This window comes from Conger conger, chromosome 16 (genome assembly GCF_963514075.1).
Source record: "Conger conger chromosome 16, fConCon1.1, whole genome shotgun sequence".
Taxonomy (NCBI): Eukaryota; Metazoa; Chordata; class Actinopteri; order Anguilliformes; family Congridae; genus Conger; species Conger conger.
The window spans coordinates 31,150,280-31,174,749 of record NC_083775.1 but is presented as its reverse complement, the minus strand read 5'-3'; the positions used below and the strand labels follow the sequence as shown (position 1 = coordinate 31,174,749).

Genomic DNA, 24,470 nt, shown 5'->3' with positions numbered 1-24,470 from the left:
GAGGCACATGCTGTGGCTGCACTGCAACCCCCCCGACGTGTTCGAAGACTGCTGGAAGTACACGTACCGCTACAGAAGCAGCGGGTCCTCTGACTGGCAGGAGAAGTATAGTTTACCAGACACACCAGTGCACATCCCATACAACAGGCACTCGCGGTACGAAGTGCAGGTGAAGGTTGTCTCCAAGGACATCTGCGGCATTGGAGCCAGTGACTGAAGCAAAGTCACGTCTTTCGAAAGTCCGGGTCCTGATCCTGCCCCAGATTCCCAAACCAATGCAGCTGTTCAAAGAGCTCATCAACAACAAGGAGGAGGGATCCCACAGGAAACGAGACGGCTATATTTAGGGCATGGGTGGTAATTATAATCTATATTCCTTATAAAAGTAGGAAAAGTAGTACATAAAAGTTCAACATTATAAGTTTCCTTTCATTTTTATGTCTTTTATTTTTCAGTAAGATACTATGGAAGGTAGCATTATTAGGTGATTTAAAAGTTATAAGTTTCCTTTCATTTTTATGTCTTTTATTTTTCAGTAAGATACTATATAATGTAGGAAAAAAGTAGAGAAGTTTTAGGGTGTTCGTGCCCATAATATTCTAGGAATAGTTACGTTTATCTCCCTGAAGGGGGAGCTATAGGATAAGGTAAAGGCCAAAGAGGATGGATCTTTGAAGGGTGTATCTTGACATTAACATCTGGTGGAAGGTTGAATTATAAAAACAAAGGGGTTATATGAACCTTATATGAATCACGTAAAGGCACCGGTATACGGTTGAAAGAATATAAAGCAATGTATGTGATTAGCAAACTGAAAGATGATATTTAACCTGTGAGCTGTATAACTCTAGTCTTTTGATTATAATAAAGTATATCTGACTATAATCATATCTGAGAGAGGGTGAATTAATAAAGAAAGGGTCTTTTAGAGGAATACAGTGAATACAGGAGATCATATAACAGCGTTGCGTCACACCACTTCACTTCGAGACTGGGCTGGAAGTGCAGTAGAACTTACCAGTTCTCCAGGACGTTCGAAAGTACTTAAAGGAAAAGAGAGTTTGTCCCCGAGACACCTCCTCGTGGGGTACTGCTCGTGGGAACGTGAGGTCTGAGCTCGGCACGGGGTTGCCGAGTCACGACAGTATCTGGGCCACAGAAAGTAAATACAGTATACAAAATTGAATAGCTGGAGCTGAAGACTGAACTTTATTGAGGCTGATAAAAAGTGTATGCTGTAATTACATTATATTATTATGTTAATGAAAATGAAATATTCTATTAATGAACATTAAAAATGAAATTAGACAGACCAATTCATGTTCCTTTGCTATTTTGGCCCATAAGGGAGCACAACAACCCATTGAGGAGAACAGCCCATTCAACCCATCTATAACATTTATCCATCCATCCATTATCTAACCTGAGTATTTCTGTTCATGGTCGCTGGCCATCTAGAACACAAGAATACATACCAAGGAGAACAGGCCATTCAGCCCATCTAGAACATAAGACTATTCAGCACATACGGTATATGAGTAACATACAGTGCACTCCATAATGTTCGAAGACATTCTTTTTCTTGATTTGGCACTGTACGGCACAATTTTAGATTTGCAACCAAACAAATCACATGTGTTTAAAGTGCAGATTCTCAGCTTTTAATAAAGGGCAAGTTTATACATTTTGGTTAAAACAAATTATACATAATGAATAAGTGAGGAGGACAGGCAATTCAAACCATCTGTAACATGAGAATGTAAGAAAAGATAACAGGCCAGTCAGTCCATTGTTGTGCTCCGTTTTTTCTAGGGGTAGGAACGTCGCTTGTAAAAGTGGCTGCAGGCTTGAACATATACCGGCACAGGCATGTAGGGAACACTCACCACCATACCGCTTGCTTACCTTTGGCCATGCAAGCAACTGCTCAGTAGTGGACAGCTCCTTCGTTGTTGACTGTCGTTTAGTTTGGGGTGAAAATAAAAAGGTGTGATGCAGCACGGTCGCGGGTGAGCAGAAAAGTGATGGAAACACAGACAGGACGATGGGTGATGGGCTCAGAGAGAGCGTGTGAAGTGCGTCTAGTATGGAACTTAGAATAGCAGTAGCCACTCTCCTCAATGGTCCGAGACCCCACCATCTTCTTCACACTCCTTTTATCTTTCCCCCGACCTGCTGTTACCCAGTCAAACCCCTGGGCCTGTTCCCAATTACACTTCCCTCCGCCCACTCACGCACCCGCACTCCTAGAACAGGTGATACCTGACTACTATTAACTACAGGAAATAAATGAATAAATAAGGGAAATACCCTACTGAGGAGGACAGTTAGGCGTGGGCATCCATCCAGAACATTAGAACATATGAAAATGTATTTGCATATATAGAATGAGCTCATTCAAAAAATACTTTAAACAAACAAAACTCACCTACACCTGCTGCCGGCACATGCTTCCTCATGTAATTCAGGAGTTTTTAATATGTTTCTGTGAGGTTTTGGTTATTCCCTGATACCCTTCAAAATCAGGTTCCATTTCCATCAGGCACAAAAACCAGGCCACAGTCCACAAAAAAGCATATACACATTTTATTGGATCCAAAAATCCTTGAGAAATACCCAGTTAATTTCAATAAAAAGTATGTTTCACAGACATAACATGCAGTGTTTTCAACATGTAAAGTAAAAATAACAAATCTGAAAACATTACCCAGTTTTCCTGAAATAATACATTGTAAAACCCCACGCTAACCCAACGACGGAATTTAGCGCGGGCCCAAGGTATTTGCCCGCTTGTCCTTCTGGTGTTGCTGAAAGAATATTAGTAGGGTTAAATAATAATGACCGCAATGCGGAGAGTCTAGATCAGCCAATAAATAAACCATGTTACAAAGACAGTAGTACCACTCTGCCTTCCACTCTTCACTGGTCCGGGCTGACCAAGAATCTCCACAATAGGGCCAATACATTCACCTTCATTATCTGAGATTTAAGATATAATTTAGAAATTTGGTGTTGAAACATACGCGAACCTCGGGAGTGATTACACTCGACTCTTACCTGCACCACCATTACTCAATATATGCTCCCGGGATTAGCATTATTGCTGAATCTCAGTTCGGCGGAGAACTCAGAGGCTGAGGGTCTAGCCAACACAATACATGCACTACATTTGACATAGAGCCCAGGTCGGCGTGCATTTAGAGGGCTCCTTAGAGCTAACTTGACAAGAGCTGACGTAGAAACGCCCATGGCTTCTCTTCGCATCAAATTACAAGAGCCATGCACCACCAATCCTTTTTACGGGCCAAACTTGGCTGCCTTTCCCAGCTTGGAGTACCAAGCCACTGATCAGCTGGTCTCTAGTCAACCCTGAGTATTCAGTCGTAATTTAGGCTGAAAAGGTACAAGATCAATTAGAGTCATGGAGATCACGCAAGTTACAAGCCAAATAATTTATTCGCAGGCAGGTTATTAGCTTTAGATACAATAGTCAATTACAAAATACACAAATTAAGAATAGAGATAGAGTAAATAATCATACCCCTCAACTAGAACACCCCCAGAACACCACAGTCCATCTTCCCTTTATCTCAGTCTGTCTAGATGCGGACATTCTTGGGATATATAAGTATTAGATATATGTTACCACTCAGTAAATAGAATGAGAAAATAAAATACTTGAACTATGATAGTATAATATATTTAGAACTCAGTGTTCATTCTGATTTCTCTAAAAGTGAAGAGGATTCCAACTGAGCCCCTAAGTTTCTACACCAAACATTTATAAAGGGGAGTGATCACCAGTGATCACCTGTGGATTGTTTAAAATGAATTCAATACTTTAAAAATAAATAACAGAAGCCAAGTGATCAGCTTACTTGTTAAATCTGCACCGCTGTTTTTGTTTGCTATGTGCTGCCTTTTCCGGTTGTCAGCTAAATGTACTGGAGAACTGTAAAGAAGGAGAGAACTGACTAAAAGTTTGTTTATGTCAGCGAGTGCTAGCACAGGTTCACCTTGATCTGGCCTGAGCTCCGTGATCCATAACACTGGCTCAGCTGCCTAGCCATGAGCCGCATGTGTGTGCAAACTGCTTCCATATCCGTAAATGTCACATACCAGCCCACAAACCTGCGATTCGATCCACCAGGAAATGGCTGCTCAGAAATAAATAGCCTACTCAGTCACAGAATGATTCATGAGTTCACATTATCCAAATTCACTATTTGTTTAATTACGTTTTTACAATTATTTGGTAACCCCTTACATGAATTGGCATTAACTAATGTACAGTAGTTGCTAACTAACTACTGGGAAGCTAATCTGTGTATGTAATAATCTGTGTTAATGTATTTCCTAATAATGTATTTGTTCATTGTTAATCTGTGTTTGTGGATTTGTACATCATCAATTCATGTTAACAATTACATTAGTTCATGCGGATTCATATTGGAATAAAAAACAGTTTATCTATTTGTTCATGGTTAACCAATTCTAATTTTATCCTATGGTTTGCTAATGTATACATACAGTCGTGTGCAGTGTGCAGTGATGATATACTACAAAATTACTACAATCTTGGTGAAAATGTATTGCACAATACTATTGTAGGCAATGAGAACAAAAAAAATATTCCCACAATGACATTGGGGTAAAAGAATGGCTAATAAACATTTTTTTCTTTTTTACTTTTGCATAGCATGAATGTATGTTTGAAGGCTCATTCCATGATTGTTGATGCTAAACAATTTGTTTAAACTGGTTTGAAGCAGCATTATTCTGAAAAATTACTTCTGATGGTCAGTTGTTCCAGTATTTAAGGTAGCACTAACTTTGGGCAGTGTTACAGTGTTAAACATGATGGTACGATGGTAGGAGCTCTCTGAGATTGTTCATAGTCGCATTGTAGCCTTACATGATGCTGGTTGGTCACTTGATGGAAATAATTATCTGGTGACATAAAAGTTATGACTTGGCCTGCTCAAGACCTTAATCTGATTGAGCAAATCTGAGATTTGCTGGATACCAAGATAAATAAATCTGTTGCAACATCGAAAGAATCGCTTTGGAATGAACTTCAAACCATATGGAAGGGTTCAACGAGTGTAGAAATAAAAAAATATGTGAACAATTAAATGCTGTAATCAAAGCAAAGGGTGGCCACACTAGATATTGATTTTTTTTCTCCAAAAGAGACAATTATTTTTGTTTTCACAATATATTGTTATCTGTTTCCTTATTTTCTGCTATATGAACCAATATTACATTAAATAAATACTTGAATAGTACTTGGTTTATGAATTATCTTCATTGTGTATAATCATTATACACAATCATTGTGTATAATCATCACTGAACACTACTGTATTCATGTACTGTAATTAATACATTAGTTAGTAGTTAACAAATGCATTAAAACTTTCGTGCTTAATATATTTGTAAAACAATTCATTCATGGAAACAACTACATTAGTTAAAGGAATACACCACCATTTTTGGGAAATATACCTTTTTTTCTACTTTTGTGCATTCACTGGCTCGGTTTCCAGGTTAGCATAACATCTTAGCTTAACATAAAGACTTAGGAGTCAGTATCCTTGTTGTACAGTGTGACCAATTATTCTCTCTTGGGGCAAGTGTTCCTGTGTGTCTTCTATAGAGCGTGCAGTGTGCAGAGATAAAGCAGCTATCTAATTCATCTTTCACTCTAACCCAACTGAGCACAGCTTAATTGTAGACTGTGCTGTGTTGGCATAGAACCCAGGATAGAGGGGCTGAGTGAATTTGCCCTCAGCGCTGTGCAGGAGAGTCATTGTGTCAGAGACGCCGTAGAAGGACAGAGTTCCTGCCCTGTGATCCAGGTACACTCCTATTCTGGAGGACATAGAGATAGGGAGGGTTGTGCTTTTTTTGTTGTGATAGAAATAACATTTGGTAGGAGAGCACCACAGGCTCCAGGACTTGTCATTGTACCCAAAGATAGCATTGTGACCCCACCCTTTTCTCCTTATCCCTTCATAAGACACTGCTATGTAGACATCTCCTTTCCCACTCCTCTCAACCTCCCAATAGTGGCGTCCAGACAGACCCTCTCTGCACAGCACCTGCTCCCAGTAGTCAAACCTGGCTGGGTGATCGGGATATGACTGGCTCACACTGACGCGGGTCACCGCTCTGTTCCCCTCAGCCAGAGATAGCTTTGTGTAGGCTGTGTCGGGGTCCAGTGTGAGATGACAGTAATCTGAAAGAACAGGAGATAAATATTTAAATTGGAATGCCAGTAGACATGGTGTTTTAAACAAACTATAATCTAATAACAACTAGAAATATTACAAAAACAATTCCACAAGTCATTCATTATCCTAACCTGCTTATCCTGAACAGGGTCGCAGGGCATACATTGGGCAAAAGGCAGGAGTACACCCTGGACAGGTCACCAGAACATCACAGGGCACACACACCATTCACTCACACGTACAGGCAATTTAGACTCTCCTAACCTGCATGTCTTTGGACTGTGGGAGGAAACCAGAGTACCTGGAGGAAACCCACACAAACACGGGGAGAACATGCAAACTCCACACAGAGAGGCCCCGGCCGACAGGGATTTGAACCCAGGACCTCCTTGCTGTGAGGCAGCAGTGCTACCCACTGCACCATCCGTGTCGCCTCCACAAGTCATGTATTATTTTATTGTTTTGTCAAAACTAAAAACTGAAAAAGGCTTAAGCATTTCAGATATAATATATTTCCACATTTCTTGCACTCACTCTACATATGTGCATGTGTGATTGTGTATGTGTGTATGCAGTCATTAACTAATTTAGTAGGTATTTATTAGACTTCATTTTTGGACATATTGGTCTTAAGCTGTGTTCAGAGATGCTCTTCTGCACACCACTGTTGTAACGCATGGTTATTGAGTTACAGTTGCCTTCTGTCAGCTTGGACCAGTCTGGCCATTCTCCTCCGACCTCTCTCATTAACAAGGCATATTTTGCATAACTGTTTAATGGATGCTTTGTGGTTTTTGCATCATGATCTGTAAACTGAGCATGAAAATCCCAGCAGTTTTTGATATGCCCAAGCAACCCTGTCTGGCACCAACAACAATTCCACAGTGAAAGTCACTTTGATCACAATTCTTCTGCATTCTGATGTTTGGTCTGAACAACAACTGAAACTCTTGGCCATGTATGCATGCTTTTTGGCATTGACCTCCTGCCACATAATTGGCCGATATTTAAATTAATGAGCTGGTGAACAGGTCTACCCAATAAAGTGGTCACAGAGTGTATTTGTGTGTGTGTGTGTGTGCGTGTGTGCGTGTGTGCGTGTGTGTGTGCATATATATATATATATATATATATATATATATATATATATATATATATATATATATATATATATATACTATTAGGAATGTTCCCGAAAAAGAATAATGATATTCGGCAAAGCAAAAATAATGCATTTTATATGAATATTTATTCCTTCCAAATTTCTTCAATATTGTTTGTATTCTGAAGCATATCCATGCTGTTGCAATGGTGAGGAAAAAACACCTATAGTCGACTGAAAATAACTTATTTTTCTTCACTGCCTTCTGATGGGAAGGACAGGATTCAGTTTTGAGGTAGCCATCACTTGTGCTGGACAGAGCTCACACTAAGCTGTGTGCAATGCTAAGCAAATAGCCGTGCTTCGACTAACCTTACTTTATTCAGCCTACAAATTATTAATTGTTCTGAAACATAAATGACCATACCGATATTACTTTGTGAAATGATGCATAATATTTATGAATACTTATGGTAACTTGGTAATTAGATGGTTAAATAAATTGATTAATGTTCCTCAATGGGGCCACTTTAATCCAAAGGCATAAGAACAGACTACAGGTGATCTTAGACTGCTGGGAGAAGGGCACGACATGTTAGAATATAAGTCAGGAAATGATATGCCTCAATCAATACACAATGCTAATCTTTCATTTAAACAGTCAAACTATTGAGTGGAAATGGACTTACATTGCAAGAACTCCTTTCTATCTTTAGGCTGTGGAATTTGCTGAATAGCAACCTCTTTCACTGTGGTACACAGAAAGACAGAAGCAAAACTGAACATAACCCAGGACATACAAAAAAACCTGACATTTGAAAACATTTAAGAAAGATTAACTTCATGTTCATATTTCTTTATTCTAATGTTGACAACTTTCCTTTTCACATACAATATGTGTTTAAGTGCATGAAATGTAGGATTTTATCCCTCTACCTGATTCGGTGATCTTAAGCAATTCTCCCTTACTGACGTCCTCCAGTCGTTCTTTCAGTTCAGAAAGACACTTCTTTGCAGCTTCAAAGGAGACATGTTGATTTATCGTGATGCTGGATAAGTCTGCAGTTCTTGGAGGGGCATACAGAGACTGAAATAGAGCAGCATAAATGCAGGCAGTCAGTTGAACAGACTGATTGAGAGTTTTGTTAATTTCCAATGAGTGATGTTACCTGGAGGAAATGGATGTGGTCCTCTGTGTGTGAAAGCTGCTCCAGCTCAGCATCTCTCCTCTTCAGCTCAGCAATCTCCTGCTCCAGTTGCTTCAGGAGTCCTTCAGCCCGACTCACCTCAGCCTTCTCCTGATCTCTGATCAGCTCTTTCACCTCAGAGCGCCTTCTCTCAATGGAGCGGATCAGCTCAGTAAAGATCTTCTCATTGTCGTCCACTGCAGCCTGTGCAGAGCACTGTAAGGAGACACAGAGAGAGAAGGGCTGTACATTTTAACTAGACTTTTCACTCATCCCTTACAGGGACCCTAGACAGCTGGTTCCCCACTGTCTGGCTCAGATAGATTGAGCCCCACAGGGCTGGAAAGTGGCCCAACACTCCTTACTGGCTGAGTAAAGGAGAGCCCTGACTGAGCACTGAAATGGGTCTTCCAGCAACCAACTGTTCTCCTTTGATCAGAACCCACCTTGAGTGACTGCACAGCCTGTCTCAGATCACAAAACTCCTTTTCTCTCTCCTGGATTTTCTGCTGAAATGTACTCTGTATCACACCCATCTGTTTCTGTTGATGAAAAGCATAATTGTTTAGATTTAGCTTGCTCAATTTGTTTAGTTATGTTGTTAGATAATTAAAGAGACAGCAAAAAAAGTCAACAGAAGTCAACAAATCTGCCAAATCTGGCGATTTGAGCTGCCTCTTCTCCCATTCTGCCCTGAGATTGGGATGAGTTAGAATTCAAGTCCTTACCTGTTTCTCAGTCCTTTCTGCTGCAGCTGAGATTGTATCATGGCCTCTGTGTTCATCCATTGTACACAGCAGACAGATGCACTGCTGATCGGTACGACAGTAAATCTCCAGCAATTTGTCATGATGAGAGCAGATCTTCTCCTGCATGTTTCCAGTGGCTTTGACCAGTTTGTGCTTCTTAAAGGCAGGAGATTCATAGTGTGGCTGGAGGTGAGTTTCACAGTAAGAGGCCAGGCACACCAGACAGGACTTGATGGCTTTGCGCTTTCTCCCAGTGCAGGAATCACACGCCACATCACCAGGTCCAGCATAACACTGAGCAGGAGGAGCAGCTTGGAGTCCAGTCTTCTTCAGTTTCTCCACCACTTCAGCCAGCATGGTATTTTTGCCCAGAACAGGTCTTGGGGTGAAGGTCTTTCTGCACTGGGGACAGCTGTAGACACCAGTATGATCATACTGATTCCAATAGCCCTTAATACAGCTAATACAATAACTGTGTCCACAGAGATTAGTGACTGGATCCTTCAGTAGATCCAGACAGATCGCACAGCAGAACTGGTCCTGATCAAGTAAAACGCCACCTTCAGCCATTCTACCGCTCACACTGACAGAGACGCAGTTTATTTTCTCTGAAACTGCGTCATAGAGAGAGTGGGAAAGACTTCCTGGTTCTGCGCACAGCTGCAGGAGGTGTGGCGTTGGACTGAAGCCAGGCTGAGCAGAGCAGTGAGTGTAGAGAGATCACTGCTGTGCTGCTGTCCAGACACTCGTTTCACGAAAGCGAGTGCGAGGATTTTCACTCCCAGATCGCAATATCTTATCAAAACGCGTTTCAGGAAAATTCGTCACTTGCGAATCGCAAATAAACCTGCGACGACTACATACCTCTCGCAAAAAATATGCGACTTCATCTGAGACAGGCTACAGAAATAATACAATGTATTGTAAAATCTGCATCCTAAAGTGGTAGGCTATACTTTAAGCGTTATGGCACGAGAACGCGTGGTATATCGTCGATATTGATACAGCTAGTGGCTAGGCACGGCGATGCGGAGTGACATTACACCCCCTAGCTGTGCCACGATATACCACAGGTTCGAGTTTCATAACGCTTTCATACTACGGTTACCGCATTTATCTTTCAGAATAAAGACAAGACGAACTTTAAATGAATGTACTATTGTCAAATGTATTATGGTAAATGTGGCTATTATTCTGCTGAACAGTAGTTTATTGGTTGATAAGCAACTGTATTGCGAACGTTAGCTACCAAAAACGTTATTTTGGCCCACAAAGGAACACAACAACCTCAAACAATCTGTAACATGAGAATTATAAGAACAGATAATGAGGAGAACAGGCCAGTCAGTCCATTGTTGTGCTCCGTTTTTTCTAGGGGTAGGAACGTCGCTTGTAAAAGTGGCTGCAGGCTTGAACATATACCGACACAGGCATGTAGGGAACACTCACCACCATACCGCTTGCTTACCTTTGGCCATGCAAGCAACTGCTCAGTAGTGGACAGCTCCTTCGTTGTTGGTTGTCGTTTAGTTTGGTTTGAAAATAATAAAGCACAGTTCACAATAAAGCATTTACACATTTTATTGGATCCAAAAATCATTGAGAAATAATCAACACCCTGTCAATTGCTTCCCAGTTAATTTCAATAAAAAGTATGTTTCTCAAGCATAAAACGCAGTGTTTTCAACATGTAAAGTAAAAATAAAAGATTGTTACAATTGATGAGAAATGTCTGTTGATTACAAATCTGAAAACATTACCCTGTATCCCTGAAATAATATGATATGTTACCACTCAGTAAATATAAGGAGAAAATAAAATACTTGAACTATGATAGGATAATATAATTAGAGCTCAGTGTTCATTTGATTTCTCTAAAAGTGAAGAGGATTCCATCACTTTTTCTACACCAAACATTTATATCTCCCCCTTTGGGAGGCTCTTGGGCCGGTTACAGTCATGACCGTCAGTACTGTGCTACTTTTGTCACGTGTACATTTTCTAAATGATATGTAAATCAAAGTTATACTCAAGCTACATTAGCAGAGAACAATTAAGTGAGTAATGCACATAAATATGATTAGGGCTTCAAGTCTTTACACTAAACTAACACATTATGCTAACATGGAAACCAAGCCAGCACATGCACAAAAATGAAAATGAAATCAAACATCTTCTCTATGTCTGGGTAAGTTGGAAAAAAAAAATGTTGGTGTATTCCTTTAATGTCATGTACTCTAATTGTAAAGTGTGACCAATTATTCTTACTCAGGGCAAGTGTTCTTGCGTGTCTGCTATAGAGATTGTAGTGTGCAGAGATAAAGCAGCTGTCTAATTCACCTTCCACTCAAACTAAAGTAGGTTGAACTAACTCAACTGAGCACAGTTTAATTGTAGACTCTGCTGTGTTGGCATAGAACCCAGGATAGAGGGGCTGAGTGAATTTGCCCTCGGCTCTGTGCAGGAGGGTCATTGTGTCAGAGATGCTGTAGAAGGACAGAGTTCCTGCCCTGTGATCCAGGTACACTCCTATTCTGGAGGACATAGGGATAGGGAGGGTTGTGCTTTTTTTGTTGTGATAGAAATAACATTTGGTAGGAGAGCACCACAGGCTCCAGGACTTGTCATTGTACCCAAAGATAGCATTGCGACCCCACCCTTTTCTCATTATCCCTTCATAAGACACTGCTATGTAGACATCCCCTGTCCCACTCCTCTCAACCTCCCAATAATGGCGTCCAGACAGACCCTCTCTGCACAGCACCTGCTCCCAGTAGTCAAACCTGGCTGGGTGATCGGGATATGACTGGCTCACACTGACGCGGGTCACCGCTCTGTTCCCCTCAGACAGAGATAGCTTTGTGTAGGCTGTGTCGGGGTCCAGTGTGAGATGACAGTAATCTGAAAGAACAGGAGATAAATATTTAAATTGGAATGCCAGTAGACATGGTGTTTTAAACAAACTATAATCTAATAACAACTAGAAATATTACAAAAACAATTCCACAAGTCATTCATTCATTCATTATTCTAACCTGCTTATCCTGAACAGGGTCGCAGGGCATACATTGGGCAAAAGGCAGGAATACACCCTGGACAGGTTGCCAGTCCTTCACAGGGCACACACACCATTCACTCACACACTCATACCTACGGGCAATTTAGACTCTCCAATCAGCCTAACCTGCATGTCTTTGGACTGTGGGAGGAAACCAGAGTACCTGGAGGAAACCCACGCAAACACGGGGAGAACATGCGAACTCCACACAGAGAGGCCCCGGCTGACAGGGATTTGAACCCAGGACCTCCTTGCTGTGTGGCGGCAGTGCTACCCATGGCACCATCTGTGTCACCTCCACAAGTCATGTATTATTTTATTATTTTGTCAAAACATCTAAAAACTGAAAAAGGCTTAAGCATTTCAGATATAATATATTTCCACATTTCTTGCACTCACTCTACATATGTGCATGTGTAATTGTGTATGTGTGTATGCAGTCATTAACTAATTTAGTATGTATTTATTAGACTTCATTTTTGGACATATTGGTCTTAAGCTGTGTTCAGAGATGCTCTTCTGCACACCACTGTTGTAACGCATGGTTATTGAGTTACAGTTGCCTTCTGTCAGCTTGGACCAGTCTGGCCATTCTCCTCTGACCTCTCTCATTAACAAGGCATATTTTGCATAACTGTTTACTGGATGCTTTTTGGTTTTTGCATCATTCTCTGTAAACTGAGCATGAAAATCCCAGCAGTTTTTGATATACCCAAGCAACCCCGTCTGGCACCAACAACAATTCCACAGTGAAAGTCACTTTGATCACAATTCTTCTGCATTCTGATGTTTGGTCTGAACAACAACTGAAACTCTTGGCCATGTATGCATGCTTTTTGGCATTGACCTCCTGCCACATAATTGGCTGATATTTACATTAATGAGCTGGTGAACAGGTCTACCCAATAAAGTGGTCACAGAGTATATTTGTGTGTGTATGTGTATATATATATATATATATATATATATATATATATATATATATATATATATATATATATATATACTATTAGGAATGTTCCCGAATAAGAATAATGATATTCGGCAAAGCAAAAATAATGCATTTTATATGAATATTTATTCCTTCCAAATTTCTTCAATATTGTTTGTATTCTGAAGCATATCCATGCTGTTGCAATCGTGAGAAAAAACACCTATAGTCGACTGAAAATAACTTTTTTTCTTCACTGCCTTCTGATGGGAAGGACAGGATTCAGTTTTGAGGTAGCCATCACTTGTGCTGGACAGAGCTCACACTAAGCTGTGTGCAATGCTAAGCAAATAGCCGTGCTTCGACTAACCTTAATTTATTCGGCCTACAAATTATTAATCGTTCTGAAACATAAATGACCATACCGATATTACTGTGTGAAATGATGCATAATATTTATAAATACCTATGGTAACTTGGTAATTAGATGGTTAATTAAATTGATGAATGTTCCTCAATGGGGCCACTTTAATCCAAGGCATAAGAACAGACTACAGGTGATCTTAGACTGCTGGGAGAAGGGCACGACGTGTTAGAATATAAGTCAGGAATTGATATGCCTCAATCAATACACAATGCTAATCTTTCATTTAAATAGTCAAACTATTGAGTGGAAATGGACTTACATTGCAAGAACTCCTTTCTATCTCTGGGCTGTGGAATTTGCTGAATACCAACCTCTTTCACTGTGGTACACAGAAAGACAGAAGCAAAACTGAACATAACCCAGGACATACAAAAAAACCTGACATTTGAAAACATTTAAGAAAGATTAACTTCATGTTCATATTTCCTTATTCTAATGTTGACAACTTTCCTTTTCACATACAATATGTGTTTAAGTGCATGAAATGTAGGATTGTATCCCTCTACCTGATTCGGTGATCTTAAGCAATTCTCCCTTACAGATGTCCTCCAGTCGTTCTTTCAGTTCAGAAAGACACTTCTTTGCAGCTTCAAAGGAGACATGTTGATTTATCGTGATGCTGGATAAGTCTGCAGTTCTTGGAGGGGCATACAGAGACTGAAATAGAGCAGCATAAATGCAAGCAGTTAGTTGAACATTGAACAGACTGATTGAGAGTTTTGTTGATTTCCAATGAGTGATGTTACCTGGAGGAAATGGATGTGGTCCTCTGTGTGTGAAAGCTGCTCCAGCTCAGCATCTCTCCTCTTCAGCTCAGCAATCTCCTGCTGCAGTTGCTTCAGGAGTCCTTCAGCCCGACTCACTTCAGCCTTCTCCTGATCTCTGATCAGCTCTTTCACCTCAGAGCGCCTTCTCTCAATGGAGCGGATCAGCTCAGTAAAGATCCTCTCATTGTCGTCCACTGCAGCCTGTGCAGAGCACTGTAAGGAGACACAGAGAGAGAAGGGCTGTACATTTTAAATAGGCCTTTCACTCAATTTCCCACTGTCTGGCTCAGAGAGATTGGCCGCCACAGGACTGGAAAGTGGCCCAACACTCCTTACTGGCTGACTAGAGGAGAGCCCTGACTGAGCACTGAAATGGGTCTTCCAGCAGCCAACTGTTCTCCTTTGATCAGAACCCACCTTGAGTGACTGCACAGCCTGTCTCAGATCACAAAACTCCTTTTCTTTCTCCTGGATTTTCTGCTGAAATTTACTCTGTGTCACACCCAGCTGTTTCTGTTGATGAAAAGCGTAATTGTTTAGATTTTTATCGATGCTATTTTATTTTTAAGGATATCCTTATTGAATGGATAGGAACAATATTTCCTAGATAATTAAAGAGACAGATCAAATAAAAAAATCCACAAATCTGCCAAATCTGGCGATTTGAACTGCCTCTTCTCCCATTCTGCCCTGAGATTGGGATAAGTTAGAATTCAAGTCCTTACCTGTTTCTCAGTCCTTTCTGCTGCAGCTGAGATTGTATCATGGCCTCTGTGTTCATCCATTGTACACAGCAGACAGATACACTGCTGATCGGTACGACAGTAAATCTCCAGCAATTTGTCATGATGAGAGCAGATCTTCTCCTGCAGGTTTCCAGTGGCTTTGACCAGTTTGTGCTTCTTAAAGGCAGAAGATTCATAGTGTGGCTGGAGGTGAGTTTCACAGTAAGAGGCCAGGCACACCAGACAGGACTTGATGGATTTGCGCTTTCTCCCAGTGCAGGAATCACACGCCACATCACCAGGTCCAGCGTAACACTGAGCAGGAGGAGCAGCTTCAAGTCCTGTCTTCTTCAGTTTCTCCACCACTTTAGCTAGTATGGTATTTTTGCCCAGAACAGGTCTTGGGGTGAAAGTCTTTCTGCACTGGGGACAGCTGTAGACACCAGTATGATCATACCGATTCCAATAGCCCTTAATACAGCTAATACAATAACTGTGTCCACAGAGATTAGTGACTGGATCCTTCAGTAGATCCAGACAGATCGCACAGCAGAACTGGTCCTGATCCAGTGAAAAGCCACCTTCAGCCATTCTACCGCTCACACTGACAGAGACAGAGTTAAGTTTATTTTCTCTGAAACTGCATCATAGGGAAAATGGGAATGACTTCCTGGTTCTGCCCAAATCTGCAGGAGGTGTGGTGTTGGACTGAGGCCAGGCTGAGCAGAGCAGTGAGTGTAGAGAGAGCAGATTTTCAGCAGCTCATAAAACACACAATCTCTCTCACTGCTTTGCTGCTGTTCCGTGTCAGATAATTTGTCCCTTATCATTGTAAATGCTTATGGGCAATTATTTTACCATACGGTGCCTGCGTGACTGAGCCTGAGACTATATGCACACCAGGATGAGTTTCTACTGTGGAAATATGAAATATGAGCTTATATGGAAACACTATCTTCAAGAGACCATTACCCTGCAAGAGACCATTACCATGTCTGTATATTGTCTCAGAATATGGGTCACTAAGCAGAACCAAGCAAAATTAGAAAATAGGATAGCAGCAGGGTATACAAGCAGAGAGTGCTGAATGTATGTGGGGCTTAATACTGAAGTAAAAGTGGGGAAGTTTCTTGCATCTCCAAAAACCCACGGTAAAGAAGAATGTAGTCTGGAAGTCCCCTGGATTTATGAGTGTTCAGAATATGCTCATACCTTGATAAAATGAACTCTGTCACACGTTCCAACATTCCTGCGGTAAAAATGTTGCACCTCCTGTTACAGTAAGTGAACCTTCCTGTTGAGCAGAGACAATTATCCTCTTATAATAACCAGGCATGACAAGGTTCATCCAAGATTTATTTCTGCAGAAACACACAAGGCTGAAGACAGTGACAGCAGGGCCCACCTTTTACAATCAAAAGTGTTTTACTAATAATAAATCATTCTATTCTAACATTATTATAATATAATAATCTGATTGATCCATGGTTAATGCTTAAGCATCTAATAAAATATTACAAAGCAAATTATTGGTTGTATATAATCGTATGGCATCAGTACTGAAAAAGCACTCCTCAACATCTAACCTTCAACATTACGTAAACCTGCTCTATATCATAAAAAACACATTTAGTCTTTATCTCGTGTGTGCCTCCTGGAACAACCAGTTCCTCCCTGGTCCTGGTGGCAAGGATGATAAGAAAAGGCCAGGCTCACCCTGCACATGCACGAACAAGAGCAAGAACACACACACACAAGAGCACACACATACGCACACCGGCGCGCACACACTCACATGCACTCACACACACTCACATGCAATATTTATAACTTCTTGTTTCTAACCCTCCCATTGTTGGCAGAGGTATAGGGCAACATGGCTCAAGCAGTAAGAGCAGTTGTCTGGCAGTCGGAGGGTTGCCGGTTCGATCCCCCGCCCGGGCTGTATCGAAGTATCCCTGAGCAAGACACCTAACCCCCAAATGCTCCTGATGAGCTGGTCGGCGCCTTGCATGGCAGCCAATCACTGCCAGTGTGTGAGTGTGTGTATGAATGGGTGAATGAGAAGCATCAATTGTACAGCGCTTTGGATAAAGACACTATATAAATGCTAACCATTTACCATTTAAAACAAAATGAGCTTTGAAGGCTGATCAAATTAGTCCTAGGGCAATGACAATGTAAACCTTGCAACATCCGATGGGCAGGCAGCGCAGTACGTGCTCGGAAGGAGTTTTGAGGGGGATCCCATTAGTCGGAGTTCTACGAGAATGAAAATCTAAAAGGGTGGGAACCCCATTGAAACTTCCGATGGCAGTGCAGTGTGGAGCCAAATCCGGAAACCCCTCTAGAAGGGGCCACAGGTCATTAGCAGCAGACACACATGTTATAATTAATAGGCATCTGTAAAAATGAAAAGGACTTATCCTTGTGGTTCTCAAAAGAAAAACTAGAATAATAGTAAAAGAGGGAGCAGGACATGGAAAGAGGAGATAATGATGCTGAACAAATTAAGAACAATAACTACTTAACTAGCTAGCTAAGCAGCTAGTACCTGGTGAGGTAGCTAGCTACTTTATCTAGCTGACAGTGTGAATGCATATTGTACACTACATATATGATACATATATTTGGGCGGCCTGTAGTGTAGTGGTTAAGGTAAATGACTGGGACACGCAAGGTCTCTGTTGATAGAGGTATAAAGTTGCACTCATGGTGAGGGCCTTGGCTGACTGAGCCCCTCATCAAACCTCACTATCTCTCTCTCTTCCTCTTTCTCTCATGCCAGATCACACAGTTTTACAGAAGATCCAACAGTACGGACCCTTAACCCAGGATAGAGGGGCTGAGTGAATGTGGTCTGGACTCTGTGCAGGAGGGTCATTGTGTCAGACACGCTGTAGAAGGACAGAGTCCCTGCCCTGTGATCCAGGTACACTCCTATTCTGAAGGAGGCAGGGACAGGGATAGTAGTGCTCTCTTTATTATGCCTGAAAGAGTAACCAGAGGGAGAGCAGTACAAACTCCAGGACTTGTTATTATATCCCAGAGCACAGTCATAATCCATCCCTTTCCTGCTGATCTCTTTGTATGAGACCGCTATGCAAACCCCTTTCCTAGTCCCACTCCAGTCTGCTTCCCAGTAACAGCGTCCAGATAGACCATCTGTGCACAGCACTTGCTCCCAGTAATCAAATCTCTCTGAATGGTGAGGATATGACTGGATATCTTCCACACAGGTCACCTCTCTGTTCCCTTCAGACATACGGAGGTATTGATTCACTGTGTTGGGGTCCAGTGTGAGCTGACAGGAATCTGATGTGGGAAAAGGTTAAGAGTTATTATGAGAATAGGTCCGTCTAATGTCTGTCACTCTTGTTTTCAATTTATGTCCATCCCCATATGCGTTTTGCTTGTGTTTTTGAATGCTTCAGAGAAAACACACTCACTATGATGGGGTAGGAGAAGCCAAGATAATAGCTTGATATAATAATAAATAAGATAATAGCAAGATGAGAGCAGTAGTATTTTATTTTGGTTAACGATCCATTTTTCCTAACAATATTTTCACATATAGAGATAATGTGCTTCATTTATCAATATTTTCAGAAATCCGTGTACAAATTTACGTGTGATCAGAACTGGAATAATAAATTCTGACGGAATTATCAACCATGTGTAGACACAGCTTTGATTCATATACATGTGTGTCCACATGTTGGTAAATACCAAGTAATAATGAAAGAGCCTTCAAATAATTTGTGATTAGCATAAATTGACACCCCTACAATACATATAAAGAGCTTGGAATTTCAGCTATTTAAAGACATAGCCGAAAAGACTAAAGAAAACCACTTCTCTGAAGCGGGAATTGAAGTCCTGCTAATGGAAATACAAGCCAAAAACACATCTTATTCCGTAGTCTCAGCTTGTCAGTGCTGGAGAAGACTAAAGCCTGGCAAGATAGTATCTGTTTTCGAGTTCCACGCGCTATGCAGGGAGGCAAAAAAGAAAACTCATGAACAAAGGAAGCACATTAGCCACATGGGAAGGTCAGAGTTCAGCCACGTTGTGTACTCACCCATGGTATTTTCCTTGCCTCAGTGAAGCCTGGAAGGCAGCAGGTTCAGCTGCGCCAATTACAGATCAGGCATCTTTTCTTTAAGGAATTTTTATTAAATGTATCTGTATCAATGTTACAGAGCTAGCTAGTTTGCTAACGTCACGATTAGTTTTCTAGTTGTACAAGCTGCTGCCTTCCAGAATTCACTGAGGAATGAAAAGTACCTTGGGAAGGAACGCAATTATTGGAGAATCGCTGTTTGGAATCCCACCAGAGGAGGGCAGCAATAGCCAACATGTTCCCTGTCCTTGCACAGAGCTGGAAGGTCGGTGTCATAAGCCTTAAACAAAGTGGTTATCTGGCCATGCATCTATCTTCTGATAAAGCAGTAAATGTAATGTAAAGAGAGGTCAGCCATTACCACCTGGGAAAAACAGGTCACGTCAACCTCTGAGTTGCATGGGTACTTTCTGACAGCTGTGATCTCCGACCTGTCCTACTTACTATAAATCACGTGATTGCAGCAAGAGAAATGGCTTCTGTTCAGAAATTTAGCAATTAGGTGAGAAACTGCACCAGATTGTCTACATGTTTAACTAGTGTCAATAATTTAGGCAAGATATTGGATCAAGAATATCTTTATTTATTATTTCCCTGTTGCGTTGATGGACAAACAACTGTTTTGGGACCCAATCAAATCCACCCCAACCGATGTGCAAGACATGAACAGTAACTTATACTACAAAGGAAATCCTGACATCATCCTGCTTTCTCCTATGTGACATGAATAATTTGGAATAATAATAAAAGCATAAAACAAGATTTACAACCATGCACTTTCATTTCTGCAGACAATACAAACAGCTGAGACCACTTGTGAAGTCCATTTTGATCCTACTGACATCCCAAAATTTTGATGAATCCCACATTATGCATTTCCAAGGGATTTATGGTCAATTTTGTTCAGGTCACATTTGATAAATGAGGCCCAATGTTTGTGCGTGTTTCGTGTTGTGTGTGTATGCATGTGTTTGTTTGTGTGTGTGTGTGTGTGTGTTTGACCTGAATTTCAGAGCAAGCACTCACACTGTAAGAAATCCTCTCTGGATATGGGCTGTACAGTATGGACATCTTTCACTGCGGGGACAGAGTGAGAGAAAAGGACAGAAAAAAGGGAAAATTGAAGATGTGGACTGAGGATAATAGTGTTTCTCAGTGTTGCATTATAACTGACAGTTATAATTAATCTATTTTTGGGTGGATAAAAAACAACAAAACAAAAAAAGCATTGTGTATCAATTTTTACAGAACTATCGAAGGCATTTAGGGGCAGCCTGTTGCGTAGTGATTGAGGTACATGACTGGGACCTGCAAGGCTGATGCTTCGATTCCCGGTGTAACCACAATAAGCTATCCGCACAGCTATTGGGCCCTTGAGCAAGGTCCTTAATCCTACATTTCTCCGGGGTTTGTCTCTTTCTTAGTCTAATCAACTGTAAGTCACTTTGGAAAAAAGTGTCATATACAGTAAATAACATGTAATAATGTAATGCATTTGATAATGGACTAGTGGACCACATCATCCACTTGTAGAAGCTGACAATGTGTTGCTCTGGTTTCAATATTATTTGACACATGGAACACAGTGCATTGCAATTGCAGACCTTACAGATGAAATATTGCAGATAAATTCATGTGTGCATCAGGGGTCTATCCTTGGGCCCCTTTTATTTATTATCTACATTAATGATATAGGCAATCACATTAGTAATGCCTATTTACATTACTATGCTGTTCATACAATTTTGTATTCAATTGGGAAAAGTCTCGTTCAACCCTTGAGTGAAGCACAGCAAGCCTTTGAAGAGGCTGATCATAGACTTGTTCTGAATACAGAGAAACTAAGTACATGGCAAAGAAACTCAAAATGAGAATGGCTTTTTATTTTAAACCTCACACACCATGTGAACATTATATGATAGTTATTTGACCTTCACAGAGGCTAAAACAGAGGCTAAAACAGAGGCTAATTTATTTTACACCATTTTTTGCAAACTCTAGAGACTTGGGTGCTTGTAAATCCCAGGAGATCACCAGCAGTACTCAAACCACCTTGTCTGCCAACAACAATCATTCCACAGTTAAAGTCACTTAGATCACATTTTTTCCCCATTCTGATGGTTGACGTAAACATTAACTGAAGCTCCTGACCCGTATCTATGTGATTGTATGCATTGCACTGCTGCCACACAATTGGCTGATTAGATAATCGCTTGAAAAAGTAGGTACTAAAGTTCCTAATAAAAACAATGTTCCTAATAAAGTGTTCAATCTGTGTATAATGTCCACTCACAGTCTCTCCTACTAGTTTAATTCATTAGGACTGAACAAAGGCTTTCAGTTGTAATGTCCCACATACATGGAATTTGCTTCAAGAGAACCTGAGAAGTCTGAAATCCTGGTTACTTATGGAATTTATTTGAATGCCAATTTAATACTGCATATATGTGATTGTTTTTGTGTCAATATTCACAATTGTGTAAATATACATAACTACCGTAGTAAATTTCTGTCTTTTGCATATTTTGTCACATTCAAATTAACTTTTGTTTTGTTTTTTTGTGAATCTGTCAGGACATGTACTATTTGTCTGTTAACCTGGAACTTCTTGGAACAGGTCTTTCTTGAGAAAGAGTTTTTATATCAATGCAACATGTATGAATGGAGGTTAAATACATTAAAAAACCAACCTGATTCAGAAATTTTGACCATTTCAACCTTGCAGAAGTCCTCCAGTCCCTCTTTCAGTTCGGAGACAAATTTCCTCACAGCCTCAAAAGAGACATGTGGACTGACAGTGATGCGGGGTAAGTCTCCAGGAGGGGCACAGAGAGACTGACAGCTCTGCAAACAGACAGACAGGCAGAAAACGTCCATTCCTTAATATCCATTCCTGTGGAGATTCCAGGTGCAGATCTTTGCAAATAAGGAACATACCTCACCAAGAATGTACAATGTACATAGTGCAGACTGTCAGAGAGCCAGTGATGTTACCTGGAGGAAATGGATGTGGTCCTCTGTGCGTGAAATCTGCTCCAGCTCAGCATCTCTTCTCCTCAGCTCAGCAATCTCCTGCTCCAGTCGCTCCAGGAGTCCTTCAGCCCGACTCACTTCAGCCTTCTCCTGATCTCTGATCAGCTCTTTCACCTCAGAGCGCCTTCTCTCAATGGAGCGGATCAGCTCAGTAAAGATCCTCTCATTGTCCTCTACTGCTGCCTGTGCAGAGCACTGTTAGGAAACACAGAGAGAGGAGGTCTGTACATTTATAGGAGGCCTTTCACTCAGTTCTTACTGGGACCCCAGACAGCTGGTTCCCCACTGTGTGGCTCAGTGAGATTGAGCCCCACAGGGCTGGAAAGTGGCTCAACACTGGAGGAGAGCCCTGACTGAGCCCTGAAATGGGTCTTCCAGCAGCCAGCTGTGGTCTTCTCCTCTGGTCAGAACCCACCTTGAGTGACTGCACAGCTTGTCTCAGATCCTGCAGCTCCTTCTCTCTCTCCTGGATTCTCTGCTGGAACTTACTCTGCGTCGCCCCCAGCTGCTTCTGTGGATAAATAATTTTCTTTGATAATATCGCAATGATTTTCATTTTCCAAATTAAACTTTTTTTTGACGTACAGCAGGTCAGTGTGTGCATAAGTGTACTGGCCTTATAGTTAAAGTTTCTAAACTGTGTGAGTGTATTAGCTGCTCCAGCCATGTTGAATCCCATTCTGGTAGTGAATGCGAGTGAGATGTGTGATCAGAGATTTGGGTTCACTTCCTGCTTTTACTGCTTTATCACTGAGCACTGTGCTGTTCACAAATGTATAATGCAAAATGTACATCATATTTTAAACAATGAAATAAAACACAGGTCTTCAGCTTAAATATTGTCGTATTATGCAGAGACTGCATCTACCATCATTGCATAAAGGCATGGTTTAGTCGTTACCTGTTTCTCAGTCCTTTCTGCTGCAGCTGAGACAGTATCATGGCCTCTGTGTTCATCCATCACACACAGATAACAGATACACTGCTGATCGGTATGACAGTACATCTCCAGCAGTTTGTCATGATGAGAGCAGATCTTCTCCTGTAGGTTTCCAGTGGCTTTGACCAGTTTGTGTCTCTTTCCTGGGTTGAGTTCTTCATGAAGCTTGAGGTGAGTTTCACAGTAAGAGGCCAGACACACCAGACAGGACTTGACAGATTTGCCCTTTCTGTCAATGCAGACATCACACACCACATCACCAGGTCCAGTGTAACATTGATCCAGAAGACCTGCAGACTGTGCCATTTCACTGCTCAAACTGATAGAGATGAGCAGGGCACATTTCCTTGTTTTCAGCAGACCCACCTAGATACTGGCCTCTGCTATTTTACAGCTCACAATGAGTTTAGTTTTGTTCCTCTGAAACTGACAGAGAGAGTGGGGAGTGATGTCCTGGTTGTGTCCACAGCTGAAGGTGTGGTGTTGGACTGAGGCCAGGTTAAAGAGAACAGCAACTATAGAAAGAAAGCTGTGATCTGTCCAGTCATACCTGTTCCATAGCCGATGCTTTGGGCAAAGCGAGAGTACAAAGACAGTGGGAACTCTACCAGCAGTCACGCAATTCATGTTCTGTACAAACAGACAGTGGACAAGCAACAATGGCTACAAATGCATTCAATAGCAGCAACCTGATTCATTTTTCCTTTGGTCCTCCATTGGTTGCACTGCCTCCCAATCACCTTGCACGACTTTCACACGGTGAAGATGCAGCTCAGTCACTGCTGAAATCTGTTCCTGCAGGATTTTGTTTTGAGCATATAAACTGGTATATATCAATACCGGTTCATTTGAAGGTTTGATCATGATAAAACACTTCATGTTTGGGGACACATTAAAAATGCTAGGCACCGGATTACAGGACTTCTTTCTGTCCCCACAGCAGTTTGTTTTATAAACTTTATAAACTTTATTACTTTTTACAAAGTTATGAGATTATGGAGCAGCAATAATACAGGTGGAAATCAGACTATTAACATAACCTACAATCCACAGACCACCAATCCGCTCTCCAAAGACCACTAGCATGCGAGCTAGCTCGACATGATGTTGGAGACATTGGAGTCAAAATGCACTGAATTAACCTTCTTCTTTCAAATTAGGTTGGCAGATTGAACCCACCAAATTATTTATA

General features: G+C 41.2%; 3 protein-coding genes across 4 annotated transcripts; all 3 read right to left on the bottom strand.

Moving 5' to 3' along the window:
* Positions 1–3,437: 3,437 nt before the first annotated feature.
* LOC133114985 (tripartite motif-containing protein 16-like) lies at positions 3,438–9,892 on the bottom strand. Of its 2 annotated transcripts, none has more exons than XM_061224691.1 (6): positions 9,254–9,892; positions 8,972–9,067; positions 8,508–8,741; positions 8,275–8,467; positions 8,028–8,087; positions 3,438–6,241 (listed from the first exon to the last, which is right to left on the bottom strand). In XM_061224691.1, the coding sequence occupies exons 1-6, from the start codon at positions 9,842–9,844 to the stop codon at positions 5,703–5,705; spliced, it is 1,713 nt and encodes a 570-aa protein (XP_061080675.1). In that variant the 5' UTR covers positions 9,845–9,892; the 3' UTR covers positions 3,438–5,702. The 2 variants fall into 2 exon arrangements, with proteins under 2 accessions (XP_061080675.1, XP_061080674.1); XM_061224690.1 differs by having other exon boundaries at positions 8,275–8,425.
* A 1,012-nt stretch (positions 9,893–10,904) lies between these two features.
* On the bottom strand, positions 10,905–15,816 carry LOC133114984 (tripartite motif-containing protein 16-like). The gene is made up of 6 exons (XM_061224689.1): positions 15,183–15,816; positions 14,875–14,970; positions 14,437–14,670; positions 14,197–14,347; positions 13,950–14,009; positions 10,905–12,175 (listed from the first exon to the last, which is right to left on the bottom strand). The coding sequence occupies exons 1-6, from the start codon at positions 15,771–15,773 to the stop codon at positions 11,622–11,624; spliced, it is 1,686 nt and encodes a 561-aa protein (XP_061080673.1). The 5' UTR covers positions 15,774–15,816; the 3' UTR covers positions 10,905–11,621.
* A 1,078-nt stretch (positions 15,817–16,894) lies between these two features.
* Positions 16,895–23,584, bottom strand: LOC133114143 (tripartite motif-containing protein 16-like). Its single transcript, XM_061223333.1, has 7 exons — positions 23,240–23,584; positions 22,754–22,849; positions 22,300–22,533; positions 21,996–22,149; positions 20,332–20,382; positions 17,976–18,497; positions 16,895–16,899 (listed from the first exon to the last, which is right to left on the bottom strand). The coding sequence occupies exons 1-7, from the start codon at positions 23,582–23,584 to the stop codon at positions 16,895–16,897; spliced, it is 1,407 nt and encodes a 468-aa protein (XP_061079317.1).
* Positions 23,585–24,470: the final 886 nt, after the last annotated feature.

Coding starts and splice junctions, on each gene's coding strand:
- LOC133114985 (XM_061224691.1), bottom strand. CDS start 9,844: ATGGCTGAAGGTGGCGTTTTACTTGATCAGGACCAGTTCTGCTGTGCG. Junction 8,468..8,507: donor ACCACATCCATTTCCTCCAG/GTAACATCACTC, acceptor ACTCTCAATCAG/TCTGTTCAACTGACTGCCTG. Junction 8,088..8,274: donor GCTTAAGATCACCGAATCAG/GTAGAGGGATAA, acceptor TGTGTACCACAG/TGAAAGAGGTTGCTATTCAG.
- LOC133114984 (XM_061224689.1), bottom strand. CDS start 15,773: ATGGCTGAAGGTGGCTTTTCACTGGATCAGGACCAGTTCTGCTGTGCG. Junction 14,671..14,874: donor AGGCTGTGCAGTCACTCAAG/GTGGGTTCTGAT, acceptor GTCTCCTTACAG/TGCTCTGCACAGGCTGCAGT. Junction 12,176..13,949: donor TAGAAAGGAGTTCTTGCAAT/GTAAGTCCATTT, acceptor CTGTTCTTTCAG/ATTACTGTCATCTCACACTG.
- LOC133114143 (XM_061223333.1), bottom strand. CDS start 23,584: ATGGCACAGTCTGCAGGTCTTCTGGATCAATGTTACACTGGACCTGGT. Junction 22,534..22,753: donor AAGCTGTGCAGTCACTCAAG/GTGGGTTCTGAC, acceptor GTTTCCTAACAG/TGCTCTGCACAGGCAGCAGT. Junction 22,150..22,299: donor ACCACATCCATTTCCTCCAG/GTAACATCACTG, acceptor GTCTGTTTGCAG/AGCTGTCAGTCTCTCTGTGC.